General features: G+C 44.2%; 1 protein-coding gene across 13 annotated transcripts in view; it reads right to left on the bottom strand.

The window, feature by feature from the left end:
• The window catches only part of NCAM1 (neural cell adhesion molecule 1), a 311,181-nt gene that overhangs the window by 30,173 nt on the left and 258,630 nt on the right, over positions 1–22,378 (bottom strand). For 3 of the 13 annotated variants that reach the window (XM_015115714.3, XM_077964292.1, XM_077964294.1), the window contains exons 9-15: positions 18,893–18,922; positions 14,590–14,740; positions 14,036–14,220; positions 13,597–13,693; positions 13,103–13,273; positions 11,348–11,479; positions 10,195–10,209 (exon numbers count right to left, since the gene is read on the bottom strand). In XM_015115714.3, coding sequence (XP_014971200.1) covers positions 10,195–10,209; positions 11,348–11,479; positions 13,103–13,273; positions 13,597–13,693; positions 14,036–14,220; positions 14,590–14,740; positions 18,893–18,922 — 781 coding nt within the window. Of the gene's footprint in view, positions 1–331; positions 335–10,194; positions 10,210–11,347; positions 11,480–13,102; positions 13,274–13,596; positions 13,694–14,035; positions 14,221–14,589; positions 14,741–18,892; positions 18,923–22,378 lie in introns of all 13 variants that reach the window. The other 10 variants (XM_015115716.3, XM_015115722.3, XM_015115727.3 and 7 more) reach the window with 4 other exon arrangements.

Here is a 22,378-nt window from a genome sequence, read left to right as displayed (position 1 = left end):
TTGCCAAACACCTTTCTGGGAAATAATTTTTATGAACCATCTGGTAAAAATTCAGTTTGCAAACTGTGCTGTGGCTAATGTGGGTTGACTGTAGAGAACAGTTTGTGTGACCAAATTTCTTGAAGCAAAATACCAAACCAAAGGTTGTCGTGATATCAAATTGTCATGTCAAGTTTGCAAGGAATGATGAATTCTGGATGTGAATTGAGAACAAGAGGGAATCTCTCAAATGGCTTTGTTTGGGAAATCTGAGACAGGAAGAAATGGGTGTGCCCTACGTGCCAGGCTGTGGTCCCAGATTTATTTCACTAATCAGAACAAAGAGTTTTACCTTCTGTTCACCAGCGTGGACGACATCATCAGCACCATGCAAGCCACATGACAAAGTCACATGATACGCACGCACATGATTGGTTGAAAGGAAAGTGGAGGAGGTCACATGGAAAATACAAAAAAATTAAAAACTGATGTAAACAATGGGCAGGGAGAAAAATCAACAACAAAATCACAGACTAAATAAAAGGAGAAATTAAATTAAATTAGCAGCATATATAGGAAACATTGGGAGGGCAGCAAAACTGCCCAGAAATAGGATAATAAATCATAAAGAGCATTTGGTTAACAACACCAATAAGCATTAGCTACGGCTGCAACACTACATATTAATACCACATCAGGAGCATGTAAACTTGTTTTGAAATGGGGAGGTGTTGCTGTCAGGAACCAGATGTCAAAGTCAATCCAGGAGACTGTTAAAGGAAAAGAAAAAAGCAAGTTATTATCCACAGATTCCAGAAATGTCTCAGCATCCTTGGGAAACAAGGGCAATGAAACAGAATATGGGTCATCAAGGAAAAGTCCTGAGAATCTTAGGGTGAAGACTGTGTGCCCTAGAAGAACAAAAGATTGTATTAAATCAAAAAGCGTCATTTCATGTTTCCTGGGGCATAAGGAAGAGGGGAGCATGGGCTGAATGAGGCTGGGTGGATGCATGCCAGAGATGGTGGCTTTGATGATCTTATCTCCCTTCTTTCTCCACAAACCCGTATTATTCCTGAGACCTCAGTGAGCCTCCCTCAAGTCAAGACCCATATAAAGGAAGAGGCCAGCGCAGACTAGGGAATAGGTTTCCTTCTGATGGTTGAGACAATAGCTGTGCTGACACTAAACAGCAGAAACTGTACCTTTGGCCTAATGCGCTGAGAGTTTGACATTAAGCAAATGTTTGGCCATTTGTGGTTAAAGTTTTTTGTTTGTTTTGAAACAGGGTCTCGTTTCATCACCCAGGCTGCAGTGCAGTGGCGTGAAGATAGCTCACTCCAGTCTCGACCTCTCAGGCTCAAGCAATCTTTCTGCCTCAGCCTCCTGAATAGCTGGGACCACGGGCGTGTGCCACTACGCACAGCTGATTTTTCTATTTTTTGTAGAGATGGGGGTTTCGCCATGTTGGCCAGGCTGGGCTCAAGGGATCCTTCTACCTCAGCCTTCCAAAGTGCTGGGATTACAGGCTTGAGCCACGGCACCCAACCTGTTGTGGTTAAAGTTGTATCTTTAGACTTGTGGTTGCACTAAGACATAAATTTGAGATTTACAATGAAAAAAAAAAATTTTTTCTTGTGTGGATGTAAAAGCATTCCTTTTGGTCCTATGTTGTGACTGAGTGATCTTGACTTGTTAAAAGGCATTTTGGGTTTCTGACCTTAAATTTAAGAGGCCGGGGAATGTTTTGGCCATTGCCAGTTGAGGCTGAGGGAGAAGGGCAAAGAAGGCAGACGAAGACACCTTTCTGTGTAAAGAACACTGCTGGTTAAAAATAACCCGAGAGAAATGCTTTAACCAGGCTACCTCTTCCCTTGCCACTGTGAGCTGAGAGAATGTATGCTTCTTTCTGATTGTCTGGCATTACACAGATTCCGGTACCTTCCTGCCAAAGGGGACTTTCAGGGACTATATACAACTAAGCAATTGCTCCTTTGGTTTTATTTAGAATATCTTTATTCCCTCATAATTATAAATGGGTACACACACACACACACACACACAGGCAAAACTGGGAGATATTTATTTTCAACCCCATTGATGGATTGATGATCGATAGATATTCACATGCTGATAGCTACTCTGCTATTAGTTCCACTGCAATTCACATGTGCTACATTTCACTTACTGGTGAGAAATATGTTCATGCTAAACTCAGGCTGCTGCCCAGTTGTGAACATCTTCCCTTTATCTCAGTATCCACTGGGACCTACAATTTGGGTCAGTAGTCAAGTGGTTCAAAATAAAATGACTCAAACTTTCTTCCCTTTGTATGTCACAACTAAGCATTTTATCTGTGGGCAGAAATGTCTGATGTTTAAAAATTAAAGACATGTCAGGGGAGAGACACCTAATTCCTTCTTCAGGCAAAATCTGGAGCCAAGATTGTGTTTCACTAACAGAGAGGACCAACCTACAGTGAGTCACCTTAAATGCGACACAGTTGTGCAAATACGTTATGTAGCTTTCTCGTACTGTGCCTGGACACACATTGCACCAGGCTGAAAAAGGACAGGAGTGACACTGTAGAAGAAGAAAGGAGGCTGTTAGCTGCATTCCTTTTCCAAATGTAAAAAAAAACAACAACTAATATTCTGAATTAAACCCATGCGAGCACAGCCTATTGTCATCGGCTCTGCTCTGCTGACAACATGAAACCTTAAAAGCATCAGGAATTAAAATTCATCACAGCACACACACGGAAGGAACACCAAGAAAGCAGACCCTGAGCTGCGTTCTGCAGTAGAAAAAAAAAGAACCATTTCATGCAACACACAGAACCAGGAAACTCTTTTCTTCTCTGTTCAATTGTGTATTGGAAAGCTTGGCCCTGGGAGCTGGAGTTATACTTGGCATACCTGCTTTCTGCCTTCTCGTTCTGCTTGATGGGATGTATGCCATTTTTTTCCTGTGCAACCAGAAATATTATAAAATCTAAAACTCCCACACAGCTTCGATGCTTGAACACTACAAACATGCACACATACTCATATGGATTCTTCAGGGGATTCAAGTCCTCCACACACATCTTACTTCATTAGAGCATTACAAAGACCAGTTTGGAACATGTTACAGCAGTGATTCTGTGCAATGTTTTCTACGTTGAAAAAAAGAGGATACAGTCTGGCTCTTGACTTTATTGTCAAGAGATAAATTCCAGCACTTTCATCTGGACTCTCAACCCAGGGGGAGCCTGGATTAGGCTTTTTCTGCCCATCATTTTTCTAGCACTGAGGCAGGAGCCTGAAAGGAGACAGCAGGAAGGAGCTCTCTCCTTTCCCTGGGCTCTGCATACAGGGAGACAAAGCCAGGCATGCTGTCAGGAAGCAGCGGCTCCTTCCTTCTCGGCATCATCCTCTCCCTTTCCCCAAGCAGCCATTTTCTCCTATTCCTTCCCTGGTTCTCAGTCTTTTTTCTACTGCTAAATTAACACGCACATGAGCGTGTGTATTTCAGAAGGAGGGACAGTAAAGCGAAAGCCAGGAAGGAGATGCTGTTCTTTTGTGTCCTCAGCGTTTCCCTAATTCTTGTCTATTTTTAACTAGAGAGTCGATTTGGAAAGGCCTCCTCATGCACGGAGTATTCTTCCAATAATCACCCCCGTTCTTTTGCTGATGCTTGGTTTGCTCTCTTGGCCAAGCAGACAGCATGCTTAGGAAACCACACCAGGCTAGGAGCCTTCATGCATTCACAACTGTTGCTTTTAATAAAAGGGAAAACAACAGGCAGCGCTGTAACCTAGAAGTCGGCTCTACAACAAGCGATCAGAGGTCTGGCTGGAGCAGCTCAGCCCTGTACTCACTAGCTGGTTCTGTGGTTGCAAGGGCAGGAAGAGGCCAGGTTGCTATGGAAACATGACAGACAGAAAAGGCACAGAAAGGTGAAGGACAGAATGGAGATAAATTAAACTCATAGCTATATATGTATATATACATGGGTGTGTATATATTATATATATGTAGGCATCATTATAAAGATGGTGAAGGAGGTATTCTCTCACTCTCTTCTCTGAGTTATCAATATTAATATACATATTTATTTATCTATTTATTATTTTGAGATGGAGTCTTGCTCTGCCACCCAGGTTGGAGTGCAATGGTATGATCTCATCTCACCACAACCTCCATCTCCCAGGTTCAAGCGATTCTCCTGCCTCAGCCCCCCAAGTAACTGGGATTACAGGTGCATGCCACCATGCCTGGCTAATTTTTATGTTTTTAGTAGAGACAAGGTTTCACCATGTTGCCCAGACTGGTCTTGAACTCCTGGCCTCAAGCAATCCAGCCCCTGGCCCTCTCAAAGTGCTAGGATTACAGGCCTGAGACGCCATGCTGGGCCTTAATATACATATTGAAAATACCTTAATATACTTATTTAAAAGAGATGATCAGAGATTTTGCTGACAAATGGCTCTCATGCAGCAAGAGATAACATAACTCTCATTTATTCTGACTATTAATTCCAGTTGCTAAATTCTGAGCAGTATGTTTTGTGTTCTTCACTCTTAATCTTTAATTTTTACAAACACTTAAAAGGTAAGTGGAATCCATTCTTCACCTTAGAGGTAAGAAATCTGAGACTTGGGGAGGTTTAGTGACTTATCCTATGTCATGGAGCTTCAGGCGGAAGTAGTGGAGCTGTGATTTGAACCCAGGTCTGTCTACTTCCAAAGCCTGAACTCCGTCTGCTACAGGACAGTGCCTGGAAAAGCACTGCATGGGGCGGTGGGCATGCTTCTGAGTCAACAGATGGTGACAGAGGGCTTCTGAGCTTGAGGCTTGAGTCACCTCCTAAGTCTGAACCCAAACTGCAGGGGCTTCTGATATATCAAGGAGAATAAAGCCAGCCAGGTGGCACCACCCTGCCTGCCCATTTGCTGCTGTCTGCCACTCTGGGCAGATGCTGGCTTTGCATCCTGTGTCTTACTGAGCTGTGGTCTTACTTTGCTATTCCTCCCTGGAAAGCTAGGTTCAAAACTCCAAACAGTGGCAGGCCTGGAGCCCCTTCTACTCCTGCGCATTCAGAAGAACAAAAGGACAGGATAGCAACATTCATTAGATCGGAAATGAGCAAGGCTTAGCCAGGATGACGAAACCTGAGAGCGACCCGTTGACATTACTGCTGGCTCGGTGGTAATGATCCCAGGTGGGTAAAACAGAGCTTGATAAACATTAAAATGTTTGCGATTTTCTTTTGGGTGGCAGGACGTGGGTGACTACGCATCCTATTTTACAGAGGAGATAAACAAGGCTCACTTGTGAAGGGTTAAACGATTTGCCTGAGCGCCTACTGCCAGGCACATCTGCCAGACACTGTTTATTTTCCCACAAATATTTACAAGAAAAGTATGCATTTATGGATAAAGCGAAAGCTACAGGCCTCCCTATCTAATTTCAATGTCTGTATCCAACTGTGCCAATTAAAATGAAGGGTAAAAACAAAACACTCCAACACATTTTCTATGACCCTGCAGAGGAGACATTTTTCTTGGTCAATTCCTTTGGCTTCTCCAAATACGAGTTTTGATCCAGCCCACTCAGAATCCTGAGGACAGGGGTGACCCCAGGGAAGCTGCCTTGGGGATCCTGCCTGCAGGGGTTTCTATCCAGAGCAATGCTTTTCCCTCGCCTCTCCTTCAGGGAAGGCTGCCCCTCATGGATCTGAGAAGCCCTATGCCTGTTTCTCTTCTCATCTGCTTCTCTAAAACCCGACGCTGCTTTCCGCCAACTGAGTTGAATTATCACCTGGTGAAGGAGATAACATTAGGCAGAACAAACTGTGGCTGCTGGAAAGCGACCTGCAGAGAGATGGATGAAGAAAATGATACTCACTATCTGGTGGAGACAATGGAACAGGGGTAGACGAGCTAGCAGATGCCGCTGAAGAAAGAAAAATGAAGGTGGGGAAAAAAGATCATTGAGGTACACAGATACTGAATGAAAAAAACGGAAGCAACAACCCTGGGGCGTCAGTATGAGGAGCTGAAGCAAGTTACAGTGGGAAGAACAACACTGTGTTTGAACAGGTGGCCAGGGCACCAGCGAGGAGCAGGGCTCTCTCTAACTTCAAACCTTGAGGCTGTGCACCTGCCAAACCCTGCAGTTCAGGTAAAGTCTGGCCCAGGAACAGCTGCACAAGCCTCAAACCTTGACTGAAAACAAATATCCAGTTCAGCAGGACCAGCTGTCTCCATAGGACCAGAGGTATAGGAGGAAAGGGAATTTGGACCTCAGTTTAAGGTGAACCAGTGAAGGAGAAAATAGACATTGGCTTTTCATGTTACACATCTATATATGTGTTTCTATATAGGTATATATTTCCATATATGAGTTTATTTATAGCAAAACCTATATGCCTCACTCATTTCAACATCTGATTGAATGAAACAGAAGTGGCTGTCCTACCTAATGTGTACTACTGGGTGAAGTTCATGATCCTTTATCATACAGATGATGCTGCAACCACTGCTGCCTTCCAAAAACTCCCCTATAGAATGTGGTTATTTGGAGGCTGCTACAGAAGAGCCATGCAAATAATATTCAGGATTATTCTCACTCCTCCAGAGAACAGAAATGTTGAAGAGACTGGGACTGAAATTCTAGCCAATCTTCTGTGTAGAGGATGGTTGTTTGTGCATCTGAGATACTGGGACACTGAATGGATCTTTGGTTTTTCATTGGCAAATATTTGGAAGTAGTCCCATCAACAGTCACAAAACAAGTCCCCTTCGAGAGCTAGATGAAAATTTGGAAAAACCTCAGCGCATCTCCGACACTGCCTTAATATCTAATACTCATGGTTTTGTCTTCCTTGACCTTCCATATGAGGGCATCTCATTAAACCATGAGTACAGTGTCACTGGAATCAAAGCAACAAAGAATCGTAACTCATCATTATTAGATGGTCTCCTTCCCTCTCTTTTCTTTGTTTGGCTTGAATTGTTTGCATAGTTGTCCATATTATTCTGGCAAAGAGATGGAATTTTACGTGCTTTAACCACATATATGACAATCCGTTTAACTTATACTTGCAGTGCGCCACCTGGGGGACAACATGTGAAAACAAAAATCTCAAGATGCCTCTTTTAAAAAGTAGAGACTCATTCATAATCTCTATATTCTAAAAGAAATTGTCTATTTCGCTTCATGGTACAGAAGCAAATTAAGATGCATTGTTTGGGCAATGAAATTATAAAGGTGGGTAGCTCAGTCATGGAGGGGAGGATTCACAGCGAGTTGTAAGGAGTCTCACAGAAGCAGCCCCTCGCAAGGCAAACAGAGGTTGTGAGCTTTCCTCCTGAGTGTCTTGATGGCATGCAGACATTTGGCTTAAAAAATAACATGAAATAGGCACATTCTCCCAGGTTAGAGTTTTATTTGTTTGTTTGGAGTCACAGTTTCCTCATGACCTTCATGCACATTCATGAACTACACACAAAGGAACCTCCAAACAGGTAAGCCATGCTTACTAACTGGCCGCTTGAAAGCACAAGAATTTGTGGCTTTTACTAGCTCCCCCGCTCATCCCTGCTTTGACGTATCCATGTCTCTAAACACGGAGAGGTCTATTAAAGAACCAAGAAAGTAATCCCATTATTGAGACATCTCAACAAACTTCAAATGATGAGACTGGTGCCAAATGCGCTGGTCTCACCTGACACCTGGCAGTCCAGGAGTCCAGCAGCAACACCTCCCTGTGCAGCACACTGGCCTCTGCTGACTCTGTGCCTTCTCTTCCCTAGGGCTTGGGGTGTAACCAGGGCACAACTCCAGTGGCATGGGATCCTGCTGTGCATCTGCATCCCAACAGTATTACAGGACAGGAGTGCAGTGTCAGCGGTGCTGTGAGCTGGCATCAGAAACCAATGCCACTGGTTCTTGGGCTCAGTGCAAGCACACAGCTAAACTGGTGGTTGATTCTGTTTACTTAAATTCAGACAACCTTTGTGTCTTCCAAGAAATGGGAATAAGAATTCACAGAAGGTCCTTCCTAAGTCTCGTTCCTCAATTCCTAGCAGCAAAAGGGTGGGTTTGTCATAACAGTGGTAACTGTTGGCAGCATCCTCCCAATGATATCTGTTTTCAGGATGGCTCTAGGGGTAGCAGGATATTCTGTGGGCTAAGTCCTCACTTCAGTAACTCTGGGAAGGTTATCAGGGCACAAAGAAAGACCATAATAAGTCATCTTTGGTGATAATATGATGTTCCCATATGTTCACTGCCTCATCCTGCTAAAGTTCTTGCAAAAGGCATGCTCAATTCTAAGAATATGCCATGGTTCTACTTATCTAAAATAAGTTTGCCTTTTGATTCTTCAGATCTTAACTTTATTATATGATTGAGAAAAACTGACTTTTTGTACCACTAACAATGCCTGCTGTTGTAGCATTCACGACCTACTTGGAATGCAGAGATGACACCACCCTTTTCCAAAGGGCTTCTCTGAGTCGTGGTTACTTATCCATTTTGATACTATCAGACAATAAACAACAAGGTCCGGAGACCTCTTTTTTGTAGTTAAAAATTTTAATTTAAAGTTAAAATTTCACTAAGAATTTCATTTTTAACATTGGCTTTAAAATATAGCTTCTGCTATATATATATTTATACATATATAAAATCTCACCTTTGCAAGAACTGAGCTGGCAATGCATGAAAACCACTGTGGCCTTTGAAGTCCAAGACCCAGTTACTCTGATTCAGTACTCAAACTCCAGTTACTGGTTAGAAACTCAGAGGGGAGCCTCATCCCAGCCTTCCTCTCTTTAATGTAACTAAGCCAGCATTCATTTACTGATCAAATCCAGACCAGAGGAAACCTGGAGACTCAGTTGAACCATGAGTTAAAGATCAGAGGAAGATCCAGAAGGAAGGTTCTCTCATGCCCAGAGTGACTCCTCCCAAACTTGCTTAGGGCACAGCAGCTGCACGCCCAGAGCAGGTACTTGTCAGTCCGGCCTGATGGCTCCATCCCTCAACTCTGATGCCTTCGAGAGCTGGTTCATCCCGGCACCAACTCTGCTGAGGGTGGATTTGGCACTTGCTCAAAATCTCAGAACACCTACATGTAGCTACTTAGTTTTTGCTGTTGCTGCGATATTTCTCAATAATGTTAGAAAGATAAGCTTCCTTGGGTACCTTTCAGGTGCAGGGAGCCTTTTTCTGAAAAGACTGTACAGCTTCCTGAATACTTTTTCTTCGGTGTCTGTGTGGGTAACACCTCCCTCCGCTATTCTGGTTCAGCCTAGGAAGAGCCAAATCTCAGGAGAAGGGAAGTTTAGGGGCATCTCTGCAGGCTGACGGGGTCAAACCACACTTCATCTCTCTGTTGCCCTTGTTCCCTGTGTCCTCTATGTACAGCTTCCATGATTAGGGTGTCCTTCCAGTGAGGAATCTCCCTTTCCCTACCATGCATGGCAGAAGAGCTCCTACATTAGCTGGTTAGTCTTCCCCAAACAAGGAGATGCACACTGCAAGTAACTACACGCTGAAGAACAGAGCTGACTGGAACTAGAGACTTAACTCTGCAACAGCTGCCTGCGGGACACGCCCATGGCTCAGAACCAAAGTTCATGCTATGTTTTGACTATGGCAGCTGCTGTAGGAGCCTCCCTGACCATCTTCCTATTCCCCTCCAGCTACCAAGCTGACAGACAAAAAGCAAGGAAGCAACTGAGCTCAATTCCTTTATCTCCTAAAAGCAAATATGAAAATCCTTTCAGGTTTTTTTTCCTTCAAGGTATTTTGAATAGTGACCTGGTGGGGCTGTGGTCACTTTCCCGGCATCCTGGCTGCAGGTGAGGCGGGGCTATAGCGTGTTATTCGGGGCTCATCTGCAGACTTCCACCATGCTTGGCTCAGCAAACATCATCTTTGCCGTGGGGTAATCATCACACACAAAATTTAATAAATAAGCACAATTTCCAAAGACACAGAAGTTGCATGCTCTAAAACAGGAAGAGTGTTAGCCTCTTGGAGTAACCTACAGACGTTAACAACAGCACAACTAGACTAAGGTCAGTGTGGTTAGGGCCCAGACAATATCATCTACTTCAGCCTCTAGGGGACAAAAAAGGGACCAGAACTAAATTAAGAACTAGAACTAGCAGATGTTAACGCTATGGAAACAGGTAATGAGGTATGAAGAGGCACTTACGTGGAGGAGGGCTATCTGCATTTCCCATGGATGGAACACAGACGAAAAGAAAAGACAAGAGACAGACCCAAGAAAAAAAAAAAAAAAAGATGTAAAAGATAATGAATAGAATCCGCAGAGCACACGGAGCTGGAAACTCAAATTATCAAATTACTTCAAATCCAGAGAAAGAAGCCATTCCTGTAGACGGAAGATGAGACAGGCTTTCTGATTTCTGGGAAGAGGTAAGGGTAGTGGGTCCCTCTGCAGGCCCCTGGCTTCAAAGAGAAGGAAGCAAAGGATTCTCCCAGGTGCATTTTAAATCCAGGGGTCAGAGAGCCCAGGGAACTCTGTGAACACTCAGGAATTTAGCTCTACGGTATCTTCTTTAGCTGGGTGGACTCAGGAGCTTCCCAGGGCAGAATCTCTGTCTGCAGAGGGGTACGACGGGAGCAGGGCTTGCCTGGAGCCTGGCTGCTGGTGGGAAGGGAGGGCACAGTGGGACAGGCGTAGTTTAAAGAAAGAGGGAATGGCAGAGGAAAACCTAGAGATCCATCCCTGAGCGGAATGAGGGGGAAGCAATTTTCTTGAAAGAGGCCATGGGGAATGCTCTTGCTATGGGAGGGAGAGGATCAGAAAAGGCCAAGGCCAGGGCTACCTCTTCCCCTTGGCTTTGCTGGGTTTCTGCTACTGCTCACATATTCTCTAGCAGTTTCCATTTGTCTCTGACTGAATACCTCTGCTGCATCAACAATCTCACAATGCATTATGTGAACTGTCACCATCTATACCCGTGTCCTGCAAGTCACCGGGTGCTTAGGGCTTTTGTGGCCTGTCAAAAAGCAACTCTCCCAGATCCTTTGATGACCCACTCCTGGTTTTCTCCCCACTTCCTTTAATAACGTGTTGGTTCCCTCCCCGCGGCTGTTTCTAACGAGCTGGACCGGCTACTATGACAGTGTCCCCAACCCCTTGGAGAAAGAGAGAATGAAGGGACTGTGTGTTAGCTGTCACTGAGAACCAGAGAACTAGGAGGTGGGGCCTCCAGGAGCAGAGGGATCTGAAAGACAAAAAGCTGTGGTCTGAACAATGACATGGGCCAGCTCAGGGTCCCCCGCTGCCCCCAGGGAGAAGAGGGTGGGCTGGGAAAAGGTGGGCAGCTGGCTTTACTTACGGACTGGCTGCGTCTTGAACTCGGAGGCCGCGCTGATCTCACCCAGCCCTTTGCCATTGAGTGCCGCCAGCCTTACGGCGTACGTTGTTTCGGGCTTCAGGCCCACAATGGTGACGATGCCCTCCATGCTGGCTGTTATGAGAATATGGGAAGGATGACAGAAGAGTGAAAGTCTGCTGTTAAAATAGTGCAGCCACTCTGGAAAACGGTAGCGAGGGTCCTCAAAAAATTAACTATAGATTTATCATTTGGTCCAGCAATTTTATTTCTGGGCATATGCATAGAATTGAAAGTCGGGACCAAACAGATACCGATAACTGGCTATCCATGTTCACAGCAGCATCATTCACAATAGCCAAAAGGCAGACACAACCCCAATGATCACTGACTGATGAATGGATACATGAAATGTGGCATATACATACAATGGAATGTTATTCCACCTTAAAAAGGAAGGAAATTCTGACACATGCTACAACATGGATGAACCTTGAAAATATTTTGCTAAGTGAAATAAAATAAGCTAGCCATAAAAGGACAAATGCCATATGAGTCCACTTATATGAGATACTTAGAATAGCCAGCTACATAGAGACAGAAAGAATGGTGGTTGCCAGCGGCTGGGGGAGGTAGCGAATGAAGAATTAGTGTTTAATGGGTACAGAGTTTCAGTTTGGGATGATAAAAAGTTGTGGAGATGGATGGTGGTGATGGTTATGACTTAATGCCACTGAATTGTACACTTAAAAATGATGGAATGTAAAATGTATGTTATTTATAGTTTATATTAATAAAAATAACTAGAATTGATCTTTAAAAAAAAATCTGGTGGACAGATAGTGACATGAGATCAACCTGCCACAAAATTGGAATGAGATTTCAGAGGGAAGTTAGGAAGGTAAAGTGATTGCTTTCTTCTGCCTCCAATCCTGATTACCCAGCAGCTCCTCTTGGCCCTCTGGCTTCCCCCAGAAGCTGAAGGAGTGATGGAAGCTTTCTGGCAGAACTAATTCTGAATAAAACTGCATTGGACTATATCTCTGAATGGCCGTGATACTGGTATCCTAGCCCACTCCCAATTCCACTCCAATTACCACATATGAGACCAGGATTAAAAATTTGTACAGAAACAAAAAACATACTTCACTGAGTTATTCCAATTAAACCCAAAAGGGGGAGTCCAACATAAGCACACACCATCCTCAGACGACCTAGGCTCAGAATTTTCACAAGAATCTTCAGTCTTTTAATCCTTAGCTTGGAAAGCTAGCACAGGACTGATTTAAGGGCAGACTTGTCCTGCTGGCTGTGCTTATTTGGTTACTATCACAATTACAAGACGGTCAGTCCCTGAGTACAGGTATCCAAGCAGGACTGGCCGGGTGTCGGCAGAGAACCTGCAGCACAGGTAACTCAAACATGCAGAGTAGGGTGGATTGGACTCAACTGGCCACGTTCAGAACCTATGCACTGGACTCATCTGGCTGTGCTCAGAACCTACGCAAGGCTCCTGCCTGGAATGTGGTAGAGATGCCTTCATCCATCCTGGAAGGGTCGTGAGAACCAGGCTCTGAAGCACAGAGCGTGGGTTGAGGTGGCAATAGGGGCAACAACTCTACAGGCAGATGTGACTTTGACCTAATTCTGGAGGTGCAGTTCCTAATTCTGTAGGAACATGTACAGGATGACAGGTGGGGACATCTGAGTACCAAGGCACTCGTGATCCCAATGGAAACACCGACTCCCCCAACTCACCTTCCTTGGCATCATACCACTTGGAATGCCATACTTCTTCACCCACTGCTCTCCACTCAGCTTTGTATTTGAGGATGGGCACCCCACCTGTGGCCTCTGGTTCATCAAACTGCACCTGGGCTGTGCTGGAGTATGGCTCCACCTGGTCGATGGATGGTGAAGAGGGAGTGTCTGTGGGGAGGACACATATGGAGACCCAGGTGAGCCCAGTTTGGCCCAAGACCATTAACTCCCAGTCACAAGGCACATCTCTTTCATTTCTGCTCACTCTTGGGAATCCTGTCACTGTATCCTGTCCTCCTGGCCCATGTCACCAGATGCTTCTCCCCCAACATGTCCTATGTGCAGATCCAATGACTCCCAGCTTCCCAACCCTCTGGCTTTGCTGACCCTGGCCCTTTCTTCTTCCCAATATCCTGGAATCACTCAAGTACACAAATTGGACTGGCAGGGGTAGGTGGGGGGTTGTGGCAGCTGCCGTAAGGGACACTCACCTGCTTGAACAAGGATGAATTCCAAGGACTCCTGCCCAATGCGGTTCACTGCAGTACAGTTGTAGTTCCCAAAATCATTTTCAGAGTCCGGGGTCACCTTTAGAAGAAGAAGCTCTTGGGTTACAAGTGTCCCATGGGATGGTCACAGACTCAGATCTTTATTTACTGCATTAAGTGAGTAAAAAACAGAACTAGTAAAGTACAAACCATTAGCTCCAGCCCAGCCTTAAACAAGAGAAAAGAATAGCAGAGGGGCTCATGGGAGAGGCACATTCAGGGAGGGGACTGGTAGAGTGGGCGAAGGGGAGCTGAAAAGAGGCCCAGTGTCTTCTCTAGCTCATGTCAGAGAAGTAGGAGAGAGGACTTGAGCTGCATTTTGGAGCCCATCTAGAGTCAAACTGTACTTTCTCTGCTCTGCCCCACCCCCATCCTGACTCACCTCCAGATAGCTGGCAGAGGGGGTGTTGTAGATCTTGATATTGCTGTAATTGGAGCTTGGCAGCAGCTGGCCATCCCGAAACCATGAGATCGTGGCACTGGGATAGGCAAATACCTCGCAGGTGATGTTCACCTGGTTCCCCTCCCAAGTGTACACAGCCACAGGGCCCTGTAGCTTCGGGGCATCTGCAATAAATAACAATGACTATCAGGATCACTGCCACGATCATGAAGCCCCCATATCCTGTCTCCTGGCACTGGGAAGGCAGGTGTGCCCCAAAGCAGAGCTAGTGCCTGGTATAGTAGAGGTCAGGGCCGTTTTAGAATTCCTGTGTACAGCATGGGAAGACTCAAGGGCACAGCAGGATTGTAAGAAGCCTGGAGACGGTGTGTAGGGGGTGGCTTGGGAATAGAGCTCTGAATGGCCCAGAGCCAGCTGCAGGGAACGTGAGCAGAACTCATAGGGCGCAAGTAGGTCCTTGCTGCTGTTTTCCTCTCTCATCCTGATCCTACCTTGCCCCTCCCCTCCCACATCCTTCCCCATTTATTCCTCACATTGCACTTCAAGGTACATGGACTGGGAGTCCTGGCCGATGGTGTTGCTGGCGGTGCAGATGTACTCTCCGGCGTCAGTGTACTGGATGCTCTTCAGGGTCAGCGACGACACACGGGCATGGCTGCGCACCACCATGTGCCCATCCAGAGTCTGCCGGGGGGAAAGGGAGCGTGTCAGAGCCCGAGGCAGAGCGGAGGGCAAGAGTGCTATAGCAGGATGGGGTCTAGGAGACTAGGCCATTGCTTGTCTGTGACCCGTCTCTCTTCCTCTCTCCTCTCTGTGTCAATGGCTTTCTTACTTTAGGTACCATCTAATGGGGGAGGCTCTGGGAAGCAGCATGAGAACTTGGGAGTATCCGAAACAGAAAATGAGACTCAGTTATGTCAGGCAGCCTGATCTAAGTGCCAAGATTGGTTTGGGGCTAGGTTCCCCAAGATGACTTTGTTTGGGATGTCTAAAATGGAAGCAAAGCCTCCAGCCAGCAGATACTGCAGCAGCAGCAGCAGCCCTACCTCATGAGATGCTGGGAAAACTGCATTGCCACCCTGTCCTTTCTGTCTGTCCACTTGCCAGTTCCACGGTGCATGTACCCGTAGCAGGACATTCCAAGTGCCCAACATAAGAAATTATTAAAGAAATCCTTATTTCTGCAGATGCCTCTTTCCTGGATGCTTAAAAGTGAAATAATCCCATGTAAAAACAAGCCAAACAACTCAAAGATCAGGAGCCACCGCACTGGAAGGGAGAGTAACTGGGTTCTCTCTCCAGGGACAGTGGTACAGAGAGTCCTAGGCAGGTCTGGGATCCTTGACACCTCGGCCACCACCATTTTATAGTCCTTGATACAGCAATGGGCTTCCTAAATCTCTGGAATTATAATGATTGGTCAAAAAGAGAATCAGTACATGGTCCTTAGGCAATGGGTACTGGAGTATTTCCAAGCGAATTTTCCCCTTGACATTCTAAGTAAAATGGTTGCTGGCCCAGGAAGAGTCTACGCATGTGGCCTAACTTCAGATTCTCAGGAAAGTTAGTGATCTGGAGAAAAGGTCTTGTTCTGTGCGGGCTGGGCCTTCTTGTCTCCAGTATATGATGTTCTGTGGGGATGGACAGGAGGTTATATTCTGCACCTGGCATCTGCCATCCCATGCATTGGGTCTTTAAAGAATGACAGAACCATTGGCTTCAGGTTCTTTGGATATGCCGATGTGGGGCTCTGAAGCCCAGAACTGCAATGTCATACAGCAGCCAGAGTAGGAAGCTCACAAGAAAGGCATCACTGGCCTTGTTCAGCAGTCTCAGCAGATTTACCACGAGAAGTCCCTTGGACCATCACTGACAGATCTAGTCTATTCTGGTCATCTCAGCCCCTCGCATTTCATGTCTGGAAGCTGAAAAATAACTCTAGCAAGAAGACAGAAGAGCCAAGCAAAGTCATGACTGCCTACTGCTGAGAGTGCCATTCCTCCCTGGGATGAGTTCTCTGTTGCTCTGCTTTGACCTACAAATCTGGGACACTGGTTGGTTGAAAGATGCATCCCAGGAGATGCCACACATTAATGAGAGATGACAACAAATAGGTGTGGAGCACTTCGCTAGAAAGCCTCGTGACACCCAGTTTGTTGGGGATACTGGAGTTTTGAGGGGTGACAATGCTGATACATTCCAGGGCTATTTTCATACGTCATACACACAAGTCTTTACCTGTGAGTCTAGAATAGTGGCCTTGAGAGCATGGGGCCATCCCTGCAGGTATCTCTAAAGGGCTGTGCTGACCTGCTTGTCTCTCCTACTTGTCCAAACAAAGCAGGACTGAAGGCAGAGGGAACTTAAGGACAACCCCTGGCCTTTCTGGTGATCTCTGTGATATCAACCAGCAACTGAACTAAAATTCCTTGTGACACAGACCAGACTTGTCCTGGGGCTGCCACACACAAACTTGGAAATTGAACCATACTCTTCTGGAAGTCAAGAGAACACTTCCATAAGGAAGAGATGTTGTAACAAAAGAGGCAGAGAAACTAATGTAGGCAAGAATAGGACCTTAACGACAACAAAGCAGGGGATATTCTGAGTCTTTACTTGGAATAATCTAGAAAATGGTTGAAGAGAAGCTTAGAAAACAATTGCACGGACAGTCACGCTTTTTTTTTTTTTTTTTTTGATTCCTATCTAGTTTCTTTCAGCAAATTTCTCCATGTGGAAATTTCTCTTGTTTAATGATGTCCACAGACCAGCCTTCTAAAGAGAATTCTTATTTTGCAGTAGGCTCACTACAGATTTGGTGATGGAATTATCTGCCAGATGCCCAGTTCTCCCTTTGAGGATACAAAGATAGACTCCAGTGTCATTAGACTATCTTCCCCTGAAATGCTTTTACTCTGGCTCCTACACAGCTTCAGGGAGTGCCACCTACCAGCCATCCAGACAAAAAGTCATGCTGACCACCCAGGCTGCAGCAGGAGGAGCAGACGAGCTCTGGGCAAGTATGAAAGATATTGATGGCAAGAAAACTCCTTTTTTCCCCGAAAGTATGAAGAGTAATGATAATTATTCTTCTCATCAAAACGTTTTTGTCTCCCTCCTTCCAGGTAAAAGTGCTAACGCTTTTAGAACTTACAAAATGAAATTGGCCATAACCCGAGCCTTCTTTTGCACTCATCTGGACTTATGGTCTTCATCTCCGAATGAGACAAACAGGAGAGAATGGAACTTCTGAGCCCTAGGGGCAGCATCCACTTGAAAGTCAATTATGTCCAAAGTAAGACACTCACGATAAGGACACTTCTGAAAAATGGAGTGAGGTGTCTGCTTTCCTGGGAGTAAACCTATTACTTCCACTTACAATAATAATTCTCTTAACATCTCCTTAATGCTCCCTGATAAATCTCACCTCCTCCTCAACCAGGTCTAAATGAGAATGACAAGGAAAGTTGTATGAGGCCAAGAAGAATGAGATCTGTAGCTGCTTAAGAGTGGTTGATAATTAACCCTTCTTCTCTCTCTTCCCCAGTCCCAGTGGGTCCATGACTTTTGGACAATAAAGCACCCAACCTGTGACAGCACTAAGTGATTCCTGTACCACAGGCGGGAAGCATCTCAGTGAGGATGTGCACTTAACAGTCATCCCAGTGACAGGGAGGAGGAAGGTCTTATACACAAGAAGTTTAGAATGAACCGAATTTGACAATGGCAGCCTGTTCATGTGCAGAAACTAAGATCAGTGCCTGGGGACAGGCAGTCGACTTTTAAATATTAAACAGCATATCAATATGGATGGCCTTGACCTGAACACATGAGTTATATGTTATGGATAATTATCATTTCTGAAAGATTAAGAGGATAGATTTACCAAATTAAAATCCAGAATCTATAGGATCATCATGTTCTGCATTTATAGCATTACACGATCAAAGCCCCATCTGGATAAAAGGCAAAGGCTACTTTAAAAAAGTCCTTAGAGAGTAGATCCTTGAATCTCATCTGAAGTCTACTGGTTTTATTTTCACTGTATGTCACTTCATATAAATCAGGTAAAAAATTATAGGCATGATCATAAGTAGGGTCTTGAGATGTGGCAGTCAAGGTCTAAAGATTAATATTTAGCTTCAGTTTTCAAACTAAGTCTCACATTATCCAAACTGAAGCAATGAGTCAGAGAAATTTCAAAGGCTAAATACTACGACTTTAAAAAACATAAAACCATTTGTACCACATCATTCTAATCTCACACATTTAATGGTCTATGAAAGTAATGGAGATATGTTTAGCAATTTGGGAAAACCAACGAGAGATGTCATTTGCATTGCTTTTGAGATGAAACTTGACGTGATAATTTACCAAGACTGATTATTATAAAATAAGTGAGCAACAAGATGAGTTGAGCTGGAAAGGAAAGGGAGGAGTGGGATTTTAGATCACTAACTCTGCGACTTTATGGTCCAGAGCCACATCAACCATGTGAGTCAAAAAACTTTCATCATTTCAAAATGCCTGGCCTGGGAATTGGGGGCAATTTATTTCTATCGGTATAATTACCTGGATGTGATTTTACCAGCACCAGCAAGAGAATAAGATCCAGTTTTAGGAAATAATATGGATTTGTTCATCCACTCCCAACACAGCTTGCTTGCTCATCCTAAAATGATACTATTGCTAAGTAATGTCTACCACTATCGACCTATTCTTTAATCTAGCTAAATGACTAATTAGTTTAGCATGTCTGGTTATTAAACTGCAATGGTGAGTTAAACTGTAATGCTTTCAAAACTAAAGACTGGCTAGTGGTCAGGCAAGCTATACCTCTTGCTTCTCTGGTCGAGTCCACGAAGCCTGGAGAGAACAAGATATAAAACACAACAAGAAAGCAGTAAAATTTTACAACATGTTGCTTTAGAGAATGTATCACACTGCATTCCGTGCACATGCAGCTTTTCTTAAATTCAGAACTTTTTCCAAGGCCCACTTTCAATGGTGTGTTTATTACACAATTTAATTTAGGATTTAGCTTATGTCCAGCTTTTTTTCCCCCTTAGGCACATTAAAATGTATAATTCAAAAGGTTCAGGCTTTCCTAATCTTTGGTATACCTAGATATGAATACCAGTAGGACCAGACTGCTCTTGTTCCAAAATACCTTAAATATTGCTCACAGTATTTCATGATATGACTAGTTCTAACCACATTATCTAGAGATACTTAGAGAATAGGTCTCCTCCAGCCGGGCGTGGTGGCTCACGCCTGTAATCCCAGCACCTTGGGAGGCCGAGGCGGGCGGATCACGAGGTCAGGAGATGGAGACCATCCTGGCTAACACGGTGAAATCCTGTCTCTACTAAAAATACAAAAATAAAAAAATTAGCCGGGCATGGTGGCGGGCACCCGTAGTCCCAGCTACTCAGGAGGCTGAGGCAAGAGAATGGCGTGAACCCGGGAGGCAGAGCTTGCAGTGAGCGAGATAGTGCAACTGCACTCCAGCCTGGGCGATGGAGCGAGACTCTGTCTCAAAAAATAAAAAAAAGAATAGGTCTCCTCCTTTGGATTTTATAAGGCAGCTTATCATAAATATACTAATGCCATTTAATGCTCATGCATTTTATAACTCTTTGCATGCATTCTGTGAAAATCAAATTTTTATTGCCAAAAAGGAACAAAGCAAGGAGCAGAGAGGTACACTAGGAATGAGAAGTATGAAGTCCTTGAGACCAGGAGTCAGGAAGCTTTGAGGATACCAAATGGAAGTGGTTGTGGGAGGGCTCCGGTCCTTAACAGCAGAGAATGCCCAGATGGTATGCGGGCTCTGGCATGTACCATCTTCATCAAACATGGCATTCCATTCACAAGTTGGCATTCGCGAGCCAACCCAGGGACACAGGGGTTAGGGAATTTTCCACCCACATCTAGATTTTTTTATTTCTCCAGCACTTGGAAATCTATTCTCCTTACAGTTTATCTGTTTTTCATACTAGGATTCAAAGATATGACAGCTGCATTGTTCTTTTTATTACATGGCAAGACTGCCTGATTGTCTCTGATGTTCAGATGGAAAAAGGATAGAAAAGACGCCAGAATCATAGCAACGCAATCCAGGGAATGCAAATAAGTTAGCAAACATTTAGTAAGAGTCCACTAAATGCAAGGAACTTCTGTGAGAAATGAGATGGAAATATCGAGTTATGTCACATGATGTGGGAATGAAGAAGAAGGTGAGAACAGAGGAACGTGCAGAGACCAAAGGAACGGTGGGCCAACATGTCAAATGTGCTTGCCAATTCCACATCACTTAGAAGCTTGTCGGTTACATGCCAGGGCTGCAGGAATCAAGATCTTTCTTTTGAGAGACTCTATCACATTGAGTTGTATGTTTTTTCAAATCTGATTATTCTTGTGTCTCTCCCAAATCACTATGGTTCTGTGGCTTTTAGAATAAGTAGTTGCTAGTAACACAAAGCTTCCAGTGACACAACCTCTTACTTTTGTGCCTGGTGGAATGATAGGAAATATCTTGGCCCTAACCATTTGGTGAACGTGTGACCCACATTAAGACAACCTGATATGCAAATGTACACACTTATGAAATAAATCAGGTATGATTAGTAATCCTCCAAAAATTGTTCTAGGTTGTTTTGATATTCATATTTTATTGTCTTACACACAAGTCTGTAGGAATATGTATATAAAACAAAGTGAAGCATTTCTATAATTTTCTTATGTATTCTATTATTCATGTGCCCACATACTGGATAAACCTGACTCTGATTGCTCAATGCAGTTGTCTTTTCCAGTGTTTAAAAGCAGGCCCTGAGTTTGTACTGAATGAGGAATTTTTTCTGGTGAAAAGGAAATTCCAGCTTCCAAAGAATCCAGAACTTCAAAAGTTCTCTTACTTGTGGGATATTCTGTTAGCCTAAGATTCAAGATTCACGGAATGCTTTTCATTTTTCCTATCTCTTCTGATCTCAATTCTTCACTGCTCTTCTTTCCTTAATAAGGCTTTATAGGCCTTTCTTTGTCAGCCATTTCAAAGGCATAGAGATGTTCAAAGAGGCATATGATGGATTTTTTCTGCCAGGGATAGAGTATGTAAATCATCATCTGTGGGTCTCAGGCAGTACGTAAATGACACCTGGAATTTAGCAGCACTCACTCAAACACCTGGCAATATTTAAAAGGAATCTGTGCAGGATGAGTACTGAAATAACATGGATGCAGAAGCTTTCTGAGGTATCACAATGACTTTCATACAGATGATCAAATTGACCCATTATGACGGTCAACTTTTTTGGTCAACGTAATAGTAACTACTAAGTAATGCATCAACTTTTGGACAGCTGATCTATCTTAATGATCTCGATGACCCAAACAATTAGGTACCCTAGCTATTACCAGTTGTTGAGCTAAACCAACTCAACTAGCTGAAGCTTAACTGATTGGTACTGGTCATTCTCAGATGAGTGATTAGACTCAATACAGAGACATGATCAAAGGTAGAGTGTGACCTGAATTCAGGCTCATTGTACTTGTTTTTGCTTATCTCCCCCCTTCTTTTATAATGAACAAGAACATTGGTATTCCATTAGAAAGTCAATAACCACATGTCTATGGTTGAATGCCCTCTTTTCCACCTCTTCCCTTAAGAAGACTAATACTAGACTACACTCGGCAGTGAAGCAAAACACAAAGCTGCTTTAACTCACTTACATTGTAACTAACTTTATTAAAGGAATCATTGAACCTTCCACTAAAGTAATACAAACCATGAGAGAGCACTGTGGCACCGTGGCATCAGGTGGCCTACCTTCTCAGCCACCGAGCCAGAAGGAAGCCATTGTGGCAGTCCAAGGGCTCTGTACTTGACCTTGTTTTAGTCAACATTTCTATCAGTGACTTGGACAAAGATATTGCAAATAAGTGTTCATACAAGGTTGGAAGCAACAGCTAATACAAATGTTAGATGACGACTGCATTGGAAGACTATTGAACTGCCTGCTCTTTGCTCTTGGGCTCTATGCTTAGGCTGGGATCCCCACTGACTGCTCTACTTCTTTACTTTTAATATACACATGGGTTGAAGTGCCCCGGACACACAGATTTCTAAGGTGAATTTCTAATGACAGTCAGTCCTGACTGGTTACAAAGATGGACTCAAACAGTCATTCTCAAGCCAGGAGGTGTTTGTATGTGTCATAGTTTTAGTAAAAATTAGAGGTGGTTACTGGCATTTAACAGGAAGGGGACTAGAAATGCTAAGTTTCTTGCAATGCATAGTACAGTCCCAGTGAAGGAAGC

This window comes from Macaca mulatta, chromosome 14, assembly GCF_049350105.2.
Source record: "Macaca mulatta isolate MMU2019108-1 chromosome 14, T2T-MMU8v2.0, whole genome shotgun sequence".
Taxonomy (NCBI): domain Eukaryota; kingdom Metazoa; phylum Chordata; class Mammalia; order Primates; family Cercopithecidae; genus Macaca; species Macaca mulatta.
Note: the sequence above shows the minus strand (reverse complement) of the source record. Positions and strands in the feature narration are given on the sequence as shown.